General features: G+C 47.2%; 1 protein-coding gene across 1 annotated transcript in view; it reads right to left on the reverse strand.

Moving 5' to 3' along the window:
- Positions 1-10,767, reverse strand: part of LOC123792085 (myosin-13) — a 49,268-nt gene extending 38,501 nt beyond the window's left edge. Inside the window, exons 1-10 of the mRNA XM_045797237.2 lie at positions 10,564-10,767; positions 8,663-8,806; positions 8,395-8,551; positions 6,569-6,596; positions 6,370-6,481; positions 5,028-5,120; positions 3,008-3,071; positions 2,821-2,919; positions 2,609-2,712; positions 454-592 (exon numbers count right to left, since the gene is read on the reverse strand). Of these exons, the coding sequence (XP_045653193.2) occupies positions 454-592; positions 2,609-2,712; positions 2,821-2,919; positions 3,008-3,071; positions 5,028-5,120; positions 6,370-6,481; positions 6,569-6,596; positions 8,395-8,551; positions 8,663-8,806; positions 10,564-10,767 (1,144 nt within the window). The remainder of the gene's footprint in view (positions 1-453; positions 593-2,608; positions 2,713-2,820; positions 2,920-3,007; positions 3,072-5,027; positions 5,121-6,369; positions 6,482-6,568; positions 6,597-8,394; positions 8,552-8,662; positions 8,807-10,563) is intronic.
- Positions 10,768-14,543: the final 3,776 nt, after the last annotated feature.

The following is a 14,543-nucleotide window of genomic DNA, read 5'->3' on the forward strand; positions in this document are numbered from 1 at the left end:
TCCCTGGTTCAGGGTCAAGTTCAACAGATGTCAGAATGGAATTGAAGGTAACAGGAGGAGAAAACTTCCTCACCTGGCCCAGGTGCTCAGGACCGCATTCTGCATCTGAATAATGACGTGCACGGAGAGAAAGTGACAGAACCATATCCTCTCGTCAATGTCTACCTTAAGATAGCAGGTGAACTGCGATGGTGAAAGCGAGGTGGGCAGTGATTACTCGTCCATGAGAATGATGTCTTTTGTTTCTCAAGGATCCACCACTATCAGATTCCTTGACAGAAGGAGTGGACTTCCCCAGGGCAAGCACAATGAGCCTTGGATACCCCACTTTCCATTTGTGCAACTTCCGAAAAGCAGCTCTCGGGAGGAACCCAGAGCTCATCTCACGGGGCCCCGTCCATCCATGAACATAGGGGCAGAGTCAGACGCCAGTCTCTGCCCAGATGCGGTTACCTTCGGTGCCGTCCGGCTCTGCCTGCTCCTCCCGCTGCTTCTGCTTGAACTTCATGTTCCCATAATGCATCACGGCCCCCGTGAGCTTGTAGATCCCGACTTTCTCCTCTGAGCTGAAGCCCAGGATGTCAATGGCGTTCTGGGAGTTAGAGAAAGGACAGTTGTCACAGGGACTCAGTTTTCCCTGGCAAAGACCTCACCCTTTCTGTACTGCCCGTGAGACAGCATTTGCCCAAAGAAGTGGATGACGGGGTGGTATGTTAACTTAGGGGTTAAAAGCCATTTCTTTAACATGTTTGTGGGGGAGGGTGGAGACTATGGGAGAAAATGTGAACGTTCTGTTTTCTTCCATCCAATCAGGACTGATTTGAATCCTTTACATAGATTTAGGGCTGTTTTCTGGATGAGGTCACTGGCAACCATCACGTGATACCAGGAGAAGGAAGGGTCATGGAGAGTGTCTGAGAAATAGTGTCCAACACCTCGAGAGTCTGGCATTGGAAGCCAGGAATTCTGGTGGTGTTCAGAGTTGAGACAATATGGTGCCCCAGCCTATTCGAACTGGAAGGGAAGGTCATCGAAGAGAATGCCGTCATTTTTCAAATAAGAAAGGGGAGAACTTCTCCAGAGCCCCCTTGTGCTAGGCGTGGGCTAAGGCACCATCCATATCTCACTGCGTCGCTATGAGAACCTTAGAGGTGTGCAGATCTTTCCAAAGTTCCAGGAGAGACCTGAGGTTCTAACGGGCTAAGAGACCTGCCCCAAGTCACACAGGTAGCAGATGATCAAACTGGGGCTGGAACAAGCACTGGGTCACTTCAGAGCCTACAGGCAGTAGCTGACTTGGTTTTATAGCCACTCGGCCGGTCTTCTACTGCAAAGATTTAAACTAGGAAATCCTTCTCTGGGGTCTATGTATTGACTATGTAACGGAGCTTGCAGCCTGAGCATAAGCAATGCCCACTGGGGGAGCTGACATGTCTGGAACGTGTCTGGTGAGCTGGTAGGGCAGTGTCAGCTGGACGGTATTGGACAATGAGGCTCTCTTGGGTGGCGCCCCCTTCTGGAGAAGGAGAGTCCAGGCCGGGAGCCCACCTGGCGGAGGAGAGATTCTGAGCCATGATGGCCTCCTTGACTCCATATCCCATCTCCAGCTGATGCATATCTATGCTGTAGGAGGGGGTTGCTGTAGGTTAAAAGGGAAAACCTTTCACTCCACATTGGAAGGAACCAGGTGAAAGAGTTCCTGTCTGGGAGCCTCTTGGGGAATGCAGTCCCTCGTGGGGAGCACTCCCCCTCTGCTCGGCTGTAACTGACCACCCAGGAGAAGCTCTGTGGGAGAAGCTCCGTGGGAGATGAATTGCTCAGAGATGGTGTCTATTAGTTAAAAAAATGCAGGTTCTGGGGTTGGGCAGACCTGGCTTCAAGTGTTCTGTCATTGACAAGCTCTGTCTTGAAGCAAATCGTGTGTTTTCTTTCTAAGACTCAGCTTCCCTCTTGGTAAAATGGGGGCATTTTACAAGAGGTTTTGGAGGGGGCTTAAATGAGATAAAGAAGGGAAAGCCATTTACCTCTGTTCCTAGCACATGTAAGTGCTCAGTGCACTTAGTTGTTGTTGTTGTTATTATTATTATTATTATTCTAGTTATTAACCTTGGAAACAAGCTAACGGCCGGAGGCCTGACAGGTGCGCCGAGGACGTGTGGGAGCCGAACGTGAGCCTGATGGGGGCAGGTAGCATGAGGTGTGGCCTGTCTGCTGCTATAGAGTGGGTTGTTTTTCCTGCTTTATACTTTGCTGTATTTAAAAATTTTTCTTAAAGAACCATGCAGATGGTTTTGTAGCCCGAGAATTTCCAACAAAACCTTTAACAAACTTTATACGTGCAAAACCTGACTCTAAAATGCTGGGGAATGGAACTGGAGGCCCGTTTTGGAGAACTTTCTGTCTCCCCACGGCATCTTCTGGGGTGGAGCTGAGTGGCGAGGGGTGCCTTCTGGACTAATTCCCTTGACATCTTGATCTCTGAGAGCTCGGGTCTGATCACTGAGCATCCTTGGGTCCCAGTCTCTGATTAGATCGCTAGGGTGCCTCTTAGTTCACAAACTCAGTAATTCTGTGCTGAAAGGAAGAAGGAAGGAAAGAAAGTGCTTACATCAGTCGCTAGAAGTTCTTCACTGTCGTTAATGCTGGCCACGGTGACCTCTCCCTGGCTCACGAAGGGGAAGTCAAAGGGATTGGTTGAAATGAGGAGCAAGTCTGCAAAACACGAAGTTCCTGTTAGCATCTCACATGTGCATGGTGCGCTCTGGGTGTTTTTCCAACGTGACTGATTTGGAGGGTGAGACCAGTACCCTAAGAACTTACCGATGAGTTCTGGCTTCTTGTTTGACAAGATTTGGTAAAAAATGTGATAGCTTCTCTCGCTGGATAACTGAAACGTCACTCTGGATTTTTCCAAGAGATCTAAGGGTAATAAGAAAGAATGTGGTTTCTGCTAGGAAGTGCCTCTGTGGCCAAATACCATGGTGCCCAATATGGCGTTGGGACTCACAGGTTTCAATGTCCGCTGATGCCAGCTTTCCTGTGGCTCCAAAATGAATTCGAATGAACTTCCCCTGTCCAATGGCAGGTTGACAAACATCACAGTTATTTGATTTAGATGGTACTGTGGCTGCCTTTTGCCAGGTGCTACCAGCCATGGGTGGGAAGGGTAGGGTCAGGGAGGAAGTGATGCTAGAAGGGGAGGACTTCCCTGCTCTCTGTCTGCCTGGCACCCGAGTCCCCAAGCTGGCTTAGCCAAGACTCAGATGTTCTACGCAAAGCATCTGGCCCTGTTCCTCCAGTTTTGGGGACATCCACAGGTTCCCTCTCCAACTTCTGCTTGGGATCACCTTACTTTAGACAGTCCCCTTGGATTTTATCCTGTTCTCTGGTACCTGGATTCCCAAATCCTTCATGATACCTTTGATAGGCCTGGTTGCACCATCTTGCCAACACTTCTTCCTTCCTTCCTTTCTCCCTCCCTCCCTTCCTTTTTTCTCTCCCTCTATCTTTCTTTCTTTTGCCTCTGGGTGTTCCTTCTGAGATTTCTCACTTTGGTTTTCCTTATTGCTTACTATAAGCAAACCTAGCTCCCAGGCTCAGGCCAGGCTCTCTGGCTCCCAAATTATGCATTCAGAGTCTGAGTTCTCCCCTTTTGAGGGGAGGCAAGAGGTGAAATTTTGTGAGGGACTGGTTTCTACCACACCATGAGCAAATCTGAAGGCAAAAAGTGTTGCATTGTTCATCGACTCACAGCGTCTGGACTACAGTCAGCACTCTGTAATCTTCTCTCTATTTTCCAAATGAAGCTTGGGGAGAGTTGGTGAAGGGTCAGTGGAGGTGTGAGTGAACTGTAGGTGTTGGTCTTCAATATTGCTAGCTGCTCAGTGGAAAATGATGGAAGTTTTAGCCTGCAAATGTTTGTTTAGTAGGTGGAAGGTGGATAGGTTAACCGGGGCAATCATGACTTCTGGGTCAGGGCCAAGAGGAGAGACCCAAGTACTAAATAAATGGGAGTGGCAGTGGGCGTATCTAAAGGTATTGTCTTCCATTTTAAGCTGGTGCCAGGTTAACACAATAACTTGGTGCAAGTAGATGCACCATATCTCTGCTGTATAACACGCACCCGGATCCCTTACAAGCAAGAGTTTTTAGTTGTGCACTAGGAAGACACATGTGCAGATGGGCAATGCACAGAGGACCAAGGGAAAGAAAGAAAGGTGAAGGCTCATCCCCAAGGTCTCTGATGGCTGCTTCCACTTTCTCATCAGTGAGCATTTTCTCCTTGAGAAGCAACCATAAAGCACAAGCTTGAGATTATCCAGCTCCTGAGATGTGTGGAGTCCTGATATTGTCTTGCAAATATAAGCATTAAGTGAGGGCTTTGCCTCATGGTAGTTGCTCATTTCGTGGTATAGTGAGATTAGGTGGAGGGCTGGATGTTTGTGTATTTGCCCATGGGGAAGTAAAGGTCTCTTTGGGCGAACAAATCTTAAGCGAAATGTCGAAGGATGAAACATATCCTTCAATATCTACATCAACGTAGTCCCAAGTTTTGAGCTCTCCTGCCTTCCCCGGGTTTTTCCTTCTCCCAATTCCTTCTGACTTGGAGCAGTTCAAAGCTGCTCCCTTAATTCAAACTAAGGTTTCCGTGGCTAATAAGCCAATGGAGATTGCTCAATGGACTTCAGCATTTTAAAATGCTTCCACCTAGCAAGACCAAGTGTAGCATAAAGGAATCCCTCTCTACTTGTGGAATTTGAATCTCCGGGACTTCAGGATGCCCTGAGGTGATGAGCCTCGTTAGAAATGGACAGATAAATCCTCCCTCTGCCAACAATGAGCTAACACGTTCTTCAGAGTATCTGATTATCCCAGCGGGGGCTCAATTGATCTGAATGACTTGAGGGTAGAATAAGGCTGGCTATACTCTAGTTTATGTGGGTTTTTTAAAAAATATATATATCTCCAGCATTTGAGGAGAGAGTTTGGTTCTTGGGGGGGGTAGTTAAAATTAGACTGGGTCTTACAAATCTTGAGGAGTTGTCATTTCTCACGGTCTTGGCGTTTCCAAAAGCCTCAAGCAGGGGGTTGGCCTGGATGATTTGATCTTCCAGAGTCCCCTAATAATAAACAAGAAAAACCAAAAGAAGGACTTTGGAGTGTCCTCTGAAGGAGCCCATGGTGACTTGAAACTGCCCAGAGCAGAGTCCTGGGAGAGACGCTGACCAGCCCAGGCTGGTGGTCAGTGCCGATGGGTGAAGGTACCCATGGACCTGTCCCCACCACCCAAGGAGGCTTCAGAGTCCCATCCCGGAGAAGGTCTCCTTGGTATAGCATCAGTGTGACTCTGGCCACACCAGATTCCAGGTTTCCTCTTGATTTTTCAGACCTCCTTTCATCTCTGATAACACTCCATGATAAATCATGGATTTTTAGAATACATACCTCTGTTGCAGCATGCATCATGACCCATCTAATACAGACATTTGGGTGCAGAAGTAGACATAGAATTGAGCAATGAAAGTCACCCAAGGGATCGTATAATAGAAATAGTGGTTCTCAAAAAAAAATTTTAAGTCGCAAAAAATATGTCACGAGAATTATTGCTCGGAAGTCTGTTTATAGGGGCGCCTGGGTGGCTCAGTCAGTGAAGCATCTGCCTTGGGCTCCGCTCATGATCCTGGGGTCCTGAGATCAAGCCCTGAGTCGGGTTCCCTGCTCAGCGGGGAGTCTGATTCTCCCTCTCCCTCTGCTCCCAACTCATGTTCTCTCCCTCTCTCTCTCGTGCTCTCTCTCAAATAAATAAATAAAATCTTTTAAAAAAAGAAGGCCACTCATAGAAAGCAGAATTTTTACTCTCACCCCCCACCCACGACTGCTTATCCTTCTGTCTCCAGAGCCATTTCCAAACTACTATCCCGCCCAGTGTTTCTCAAAGTGTGATCCCTGACCCCTTGTGTGAACGGCGGGAACATGAGAGAAATGCAGAGTAGCAGGACTGTGAATGTGAGTTAGTAATTTCAATCAGATTCTGGGCCCAGGGCCTAGCAATCGGTGGTTAAGAAGCACTCCTGGTGATTCTGATGTGCGCTCCTGTCTGAGAGACGCCCCCTCCCCCCAAAGCATCCGTTCTTCAGGGGAGCACAGGACTAGCTGCTTAGGGTCCCCGGGCAGTTGCTGATGGAGCCAGTGCTACCGCCTGCGTCCACCAGGTGGCACCACCTCCTGCCTTGCCCCACAAGCACCCGTGGGACCAGACCCTGTCCCGCGCATCTCTGCTGAGCACTGAGCCCTGCATACACTGGGTGCTCACCCCGTCTTTAAGTTGTCCTTACTCCAGCAAACCTCCAGATGCAGGAAGCTCCTCACCTGCATCTTGCCTGGCTGCTGCTCCTTCTTTTTGTCCCCAGTGACCGCAATTGTCGCGAAGTACTGGATGACACGCTTGGTGTTCACCGTCTTTCCCGCCCCGGACTCTCCGCTGTCGGTTCAGAAGCAAATAAGATAAAGGAGTGCAAGGGACGGCTCTGGCTTCCAAGTCATCGTGGTGCAAACTCAGGTTACTCACGTGATGAGGATGGACTGATTGTCCCGATCTGGAGAGGCAGAGGGGAGAAAACAAAATAAAGAAATAGCAAACACACAGAATACAAAAATAGGGCAACATTGGGGCTGATTGGAGTGCATAGCTTTGCTGTGAACTAGCAGTGTGGGGACTTGGGTGTGGCTAATCTTCCTCCTATTTTCGTAGATTTCCTGAATGTGGGATGTGTAACATGGACCGTGAGGCAAGTGACCAGTGAATCCCACAGCGGGAAAAGGATTCTTGTTCATAGATCTTCAACTGCTTGCCAGCAATTTCTCATCTCCTTTTTTAACCAAGAGAGCAAGTCTCAGACTCCGGGCTTGTGGAAAGGCGCAGCTTCTCATTATAATATATGGACACTGATTATCATTTGGTTTTTCTTTTACCTTTACTCTCTACTTGTGGAAAGTGATCATGGTCTTCCCCTTACAATACTTTAGGAGTTGAACTGTATCCCCCGCTACCCAAATTCATCTGTTAGTTTCTTACCCCCAGGAGCTCAGAATATGACCTTATTTGGAAACTGAGTCATTGTAGATGTTATTAGTGAATATGAAGTCACATTGGGGGACGCCTGGGTGGCTCAGTTGGTTAAGCTCTGCCTTCGGCTCAGGTTGTGATCCCGGGGTCCTGGGATCGAGTCCTGCATCGGGCTCCCTGCTCAGCAGGGAGACAGCTTCTCCCTCCCCCTGCTTGGGCTCTCTCTCTCTCAAAAATAAATAAACAAATAAATAAATAAAATATTTTTTTTAAAAAGATGATGTCATACTGGAGTGTGGGGGGCCCTAATCCACCCTAATCCAATACAATCGTGGGCCTTATCCAAAGGAGAGATTTGGAGACAGATGCACACAGGGAGAATGTCACCTAAAGGTGACTGTGTAAGCAGGGTGGAGCTTCTACCAAGGAACCCCCAAGATGGCCACCAAACCACCAAGAAACTTCGAGAGAAGCAGGGAACGGGTTCTGCCTCTCAGCCCTGGGGAGGAGAGGACCCCACTGACATCGCCAATCTTGGACTTCCCGCCTCCAGACTTGGAGACAATAGTTTCTGCTGTGTCAGCCACCTGTTTTGTGGTACTGATACGGCAGCCCTAGGAAATTCATACAAATAATGCTATCGATCCTCTTTTGAAAACTGATGTAGCTTCAGTCAATTTGAAGAAAAATATTAAGTGTGCAGGAATGGCTAGGCTTGAGTGTGAGAGAGGAAGGGCTGAGGTTTGGGCAACCGGAGGTTGACAGATGACTCCAAGGGTCTTCAGATCTCGAAGGCTTGCTTCTGCCTCTTGAGTCTGTAGCAGACCAAGTCAGGTGAAAGTGGGACAGACAAAAGTGACTCGAAACACAGTGACATGACAGTATTACCACGTGTCTATTTCCTGTGCCATTCTGGAAATGTAGGTAATAGACACTGCTATGCCCGGTTCTCCAAGTTTGCACCCTAGCAGCTATTAATCTAGTCTCTCTTCTTCTAAGCATGCTCATGTTGGGGGGAGGAAGGAGGTTCTTTGGAGGTGGGGGTAGGGCCTCTCCCTGCATCCTGCATTCCCCCAAATAAGCAGGTGCACAGCGAGGCTTTAGACGTGAGCACTAGCCTATGCACCGTGGCTGCTAATGGGAGATATGCACCTCTGGCTTTTCATCATATCAGCAGAGTTCCCGAAGGTCACCTTGACCATCACCCCATTCAGATGATCAAGGCCTCCAAAGGACTTGAATAATTCGCTAAGAACCAGTCCAGTTAAAGGGCTTGCATCATTAACTGAAACTATTTTTAAAAAATAGGGATTGAAGAAATTGCTCACCCGTCAGCATGAACTGGTAGGCGTTGTCAGAGATGGAGAAGATGTGGGGCGGGGCCTCCTGGCGCTTCTTGCCTCGGTAGGCGGCCACCACCTCGGGGTTGTACACCGGCAGCCACTTGTAGGGGTTCACGGTGACGCAGAACAGGCCCGAGTAGGTCTACACCAAAAAGAAAATAAAAGAATATAATCGTTTCATGGGGACCTTAATCATCTATTTGTCAAACTATTAACTAGCTGCATGAGCAGAAGGCCATGAGAATGAACTCACGTAGATCATCCAGGCTGCGTAACGCTCTTTGAGGTTGTACAGCACCGCGGGCTCGTGCAGGTGGGTCATCATGGCCATGTCCTCGATCTTGTCAAATTTCGGAGGGTTCATGGGGAACACCTGGTCACTGTTGAGAGTGAGTGTCTGGGGATTGAGAGGAAAAGCACATGATGGAGAGGACAGCCAATGCTAGAACCCTGCTGTACTTGGTGTGATGGAAGTAGCGAGAGATTGCGGTGTGATCGCCCGATTAGCTTGAGTGGCTTCATGGGTCATTTCCATTCCCAGAGATGATCCACAAATAACTGTCCTTGATTAACCCAGTTCTGGTCAAACTTCATAGCCAGTTCTGGTCTGATGCCCACCCCACCCACCCCCAGGTCAGTGTGCCCTTGTGTGTGCCAAGAACGAGTTGCAGGTGTACACAGCAACAGAGCCCTTCAGCCCTCAGGGTCCAGGTGGGACTCGGGATGGCCCAGGCCATGAAAGGTTGCCTCTGTTTACCCCATTTGCTTTGAGTCCTTCAATGCAACAAAGGTTGGATGGTTGGAAGGGAATACTCCAATGTATTCTGTGCATTTCCACCTCAATACTTCTGCTCACGTGGGTTCCTTTGTCTGGACTATCTTCACTGAAATTATGTTCAGAAACCCTCAAAGTTCAGCTCAAGTGACTCCTCTTCCATGACCCGTTTCCTGTCTCCCCGTCTTTTCAAGGCTTCCATAATTCCTTGCAGCTCTGCTCTAATAGTTACAATATTTGACTTGTAGCATGGCCTGTGGCTGTACAGTATTTCTGAGACTATTACTTAGTCTCAAACCCTCCTCTGGGTTTGCCCCCCACCCCCGACTCCCCCATTCAAATATACAGCTGGCTGTGCACTCCATTACTCAGAAGAGGTAGAAAATAGGGCAGAAAAGAGAAAGAGCTTATAAGGCTTTCTGGCTTCTGTTTTCCCAAAGCCTAAGTCCTTAGAAAAGCTTTGAGGGTTGTAGTGAAAAGACAAAAGGAAGGGGATTGGTTGGTACATACCAAATCTCTTGAGGAAAGGAAACTCTTTTGCCCCACTACCCTACACCAGAGAGACACCCAAAGTAGCAGAGGGGAGATGGGAAAGTCTGTACGTCCTGAAGCTTCAAGCCCTGGGACGTGTTTCTTAGCAGATCATTTGGGGGTGGTGGGGTGGTTGTGAGACTCTCAGTGTGGTACTGTGTAACGTCCTGAAAATGAGGCACAACCATAGGAGGGGATCCCAAGGTGAGTGAAGAAAATTTATCTCCCTTCCAGTGAAAAGAGGCTGAAACGAGAGGTTAAGTTCAATAAACAAACAAACAAGAACTAAAAGACAGATCTGCCTCATATGCCTGAGTTTGTGAACTGACAGTCATACCTGCCAGACACATCTTGATTCCTACACTAGGTGGTAAACTTTGGGAAAGCAGGTGCTGAGATGTGCTTCCATTTGCAAAGGGACGGATGGTAGACGTTCGTGTCCAGTAAATACTGAATTGACCGATGTACTGTAATTCTCAACATTAAGCTAGGCATCACCTCCAGTGCTTTCTCAGGAGGTCACTCTGCAGCGTAGGGAGGGATATTTGCCTGGCCCACCCAGCAGTGATCAGCACCAATGTCTCCTTTAAATGGTCCAGCCTCTGCCACCCACACCTTCCCTTTTCCCTGAAGCAAACATCACAAAAACTCTCAAAGCCCAAGTCCTGGAAAAGTGAAAGAAGTGGGAGTGAAGGTGTTTGCAAATAGGTGCTTTCACCGGTCGCTTCACTACCGAATAGGCAAGTGTACATTTTGTTCTATCTTCAGATTCCTCTGGACCAGCACATGGATTCCTAATACCCCACTCCAAAGGCAAGTGATGGAGGACATCTGAGATCAACACTTACCCGGTCATCCAGGGTCTTGACTGTGACTTTGTCATTCTCCCTGCTCTGGATCATACCTTTCACGTACATTTCCTTATCATCCACTGCAAAGCAGGCTTTCTTAGAATCAAATGGGCGGTTTTGTGCCTCGATTCTCTCCTTCTCTGGCTTCCGCAGGTAGGGAGCTGCTTCTCCAAAAATGGCCATTTCTGCATCGGAGCTCATGACTGCAGGGGGCGCTGGGAAGACCAGGGAGAAGGTTGAGTGTGGAGCTTGCATGACTCCTGAATGGGAAGGGCCCCACCTTGTTATTTCTGTGCAGATGGGGCCAAGTCAAAACCTCCTGGGATTAATTTAGGTCCTGAGGAATCCAGGACCAGGTCTAGGGGCTTATATTGGGCAAGTGGATGTGAGCTAAAGGGGAGACTGTACTCTCAGAAAAAATTTGAGGGCTTGTTTTCATCCCTGAGTGCTGATTTAGGGGGGGATATCTGTTAGTTCAGCCCCATGCATGGAAGGAAGTCTGAACCAACTAGAGTGAGCCCATTAAAGGTGAGCCCAGTGCAGGGGGATTTGAGAAGCACTTCCTTAATTACACATCATGTTTGAGCCCCATGATCTCAGCATCATCCCCAAATCTTAAGGGCATGTGAAAAGAATTATTGGGAAGTTGATAATTCCTAGTAGAAATCTCAGACAGCCCAAAGAATAGTAAAGACTTGAATGTAAAGTCTTGCCACCCTTCCTTAGTATATTCTAGGTAGCAAGCTGATGGGAGGCATTATGGCCAAATGCAGTGGTTTAACGTGCATTAACACTAACGTGCACCAGAGTTACCTGGAGGGCTTGTTAAAACACAGATGGTCTGGGGTTTCGATTCTTAGGTCTGGGATGGGCCTGAGAATTTGCATTTCTAGCAAGTTCCCAGGGAATGCTGATGCTGCTGGTCCAGGGACCATATCTGAGAACGGCTGACCTGGAGCCTTCCTACAAGTGTGGTCCTTGAATCTGTTATATCGTACCGCTCAGGAGTGTGTTAGAAATGCAGCATCTCTGGGGGCGCCTGGGTGGCACAGCGGTAAAGTGTCTGCCTTCAGCTCAGGGCGTGATCCCGGCGTTATGGGATCGAGCCCCACATCAGGCTCCTCTGCTATGAGCCTGCTTCTTCCTCTCCCACTCCCCCTGCTTGTGTTCCCTCTCTCACTGGCTGTCTCTATCTCTGTCAAATAAATAAATAAAATCTTAAAAAAAAAAAAAAAAAGAAATGCAGCATCTCTGACCCACCCCGGATTGCCGAATCAGAAACCGTGTATTCAATGAGATCTCCAGGGGATTACATAGCCGAGCGAGAAGTATTGGGTCTGGTGCAGTGGTCTTCAAACTTCAGTTGTGTATAGCAATGTCAGAGTGTGACAAGCAGTGTTTAATTAGTTTAATATCTGCCTTACAACTCACTGGCTGGTGTGTGTGTATGCATGCGTGTGTGTGTGTGTGTGTGTGTGTGTGTGTGTAAGACCCTTTCTGTCTCTGCCTCTCCCTCTCTTCCACTTTCTCCCTCCCATCCCTCCTATCATTCCCGCTCCAAACCATCCCCCCTTTTCTTCAGCCCTTCTCTATTTTCCCCTGCTTAGAAGCCAGAAAATCTGGCTTTAAAGTCCCAGCGCTGAACTCGACCAAACCACTTAACTTCTCTGGGCCCCTGTGTATTTCCACTTAAAATGAAGCAGCAAGTCGAGCTGATTTCTAAGGCCCCTGCAGATGGTGTGGTTCTCGGATTCTGCTTGTCCAGCTCCCTCTGGATTTTGACCCCCGGACCCCTCCACTTCTTTTCCCCACGTCGCTTCCCTTCCTTTTTCCTCCCCTTTCCCTTCCCTCTCGTTCTTCTGTAACTGATTACAGAGTGAAGTCACACACATGTATCCCCGTAGCTCTCTTAAGAAAAGTTCATATTTTTTAAATAAGGCTTTTTACGTTTCCTAGTGAAAGTAGGAGAATTGAACATTTTACGGTCCTCTCTTGGAAGCTAGTCCCCAAGCTCCTCCGTTATGAAATCGCTCTTCATTTGGTAACATGTTTTATTATTCCTGCCTGCGCTGCTCTGGGGTTTTATTCCTACAAAGAGAATCATCGGCTTCCCTCTGGACCTTCTTCGGCTAAGTTACATTGTAATTTTACTTTGGCCACTGTCTCTGCTGAACTGTGGTGGTTAGATTTTCAAAGAAGGAGACTGGAAGTCAGTAGCACTCCCAGAAAGAGGGCCCCTGGCCTGTGGCCATTGTGCCGGTTCAAACTTTCTCGGTTCCTGGATAGTGGATCAAGACGGATTCGTGCAGGGGCACCTGGGGGGCTCAGTCGGTTAAGCATCTGCCTTCGGCTCAGGTCATGATCCCAGGGTCCTGGGATCGAGCCCCATGTCCAGCTCCCTACTCCTCCCCCCTGCTTGTGTTCTTTCTCACTCTCTCTTGCTCTCTCTCTCTTTCTCTCAAATAAATAAAAAAAATCTTAAAAAAAAAAAAAAGAATTCGTGCACATAGCTTTCCCATTCCCTAACGGTGGTCCCCAGTGTTGTGGCTTAAGTGGGTTTTACAATAATGGTGGTTCTCCAACCCTGTGTTCTCAGAATCCCTTCACACTCTCAAAGATAGAGACTCCAGCAAGCTTTGCTTTATATTGGTCATATCTACGGATATTTATCATATTAGAAATTACATTGCATGTCAACATAAATAACATATTTTTATGAAAATGACTATTTTTCGAAAATGGAAATAAATTAGTGGGAAGAGTAGCATTGTTTCTCATTTTTACAACTTTCTTCTGTATTTTTTTTAAAAAGGATTTTATTTATTTATTTGAGAGAGAGAAGAGAGTGAGAGAGCATGAGCGGGAGGGGGGTTGTGGGGACAGGGAGGAGCAGACTCCCAGCTGAGCAGGGAGCCCACCGCTAAGAGGATCTCGATCCCAGGACCCTAGGGTCACGACCTGAGCTGAAGTCAGATGTTTAACCAACTAAGCCACCCAGGCTCCCCTTTAGAGCTTTCTTTAATGCCTACTGAATAAAAGACAGCTGGATTTTCATGTCTGCTTCTGTATTCAGTCTGTTACTGTAAGGCTTTTTGTTTTTTGTGGGTGTTTTTGGTTAAAGTAAATACAGACAATCCACCCTTACACAGTTATGTAATTTGGAAAAGGAAAGAGTATTTTCATTGTCTTTTCTTTTAAACATGTATGTTTGTATTTATTTATGTAATCTCTGCACCTAACATGGGGCTTGAATCATGACCCCAAGACCAAGAGTCTCGTGCCTAACCGACGGAGCCAGCCAAGTGTGCCCCTTTGTTGTCTTTTCAAATAATTTTGCATATTTTTCATAGATATTATGCCAGAACTTGACAAGTGGTAGTTTCTTAAAGGCTAATTGCAATGTGGAATAAAATCTGAAACTGTATCCATGAATATTTTGTACTCTGTTATGTTATAATCCATTGGTCTGTATTTCAACTTTGGATGGATCTTTCCCCAGGTATGAACATCATACATTAGTCATTTGGAAAATATTGGTTCATGGAGTTATACAGAACTTCTGAATGTTTTAAAGAAAGGGGGGGTAATCAGAAGGGGGAACGAAGCATGAGAGACTATGGACTCTGAGAAACAAACTGAGGGCTTCAGAGGGGAGGGGAGTGGGGGAATGGGATAGACTGGTGATGAGTAGTAAGGAGGGCACGTATTGCATGGTGCACTGGGTGTTATACACAACTAATGAATCATCGAACTTTACATCAAAAACCAGGGATGTACTGTATGGTGACTAACATAATACAATACAAAAATATTATTATAAAAAAAAGAACTTCTGAATGTTGACACGTTTCATTATAGAATATAAAACAATCACAATCATTAATATCTCCACTGATTTCATTAGAAAATTCTTTAAGTATTAGGAAATGGTCAAGTTAGTGGTAGCAGTTGCACGTTTCCAAAATTCTAATTCTTGT

Source organism: Ursus americanus, chromosome 14 (genome assembly GCF_024610735.1).
Source record: "Ursus americanus isolate L20-20 chromosome 14, mUrsAme1.1.p, whole genome shotgun sequence".
NCBI lineage: Eukaryota > Metazoa > Chordata > Mammalia > Carnivora > Ursidae > Ursus > Ursus americanus.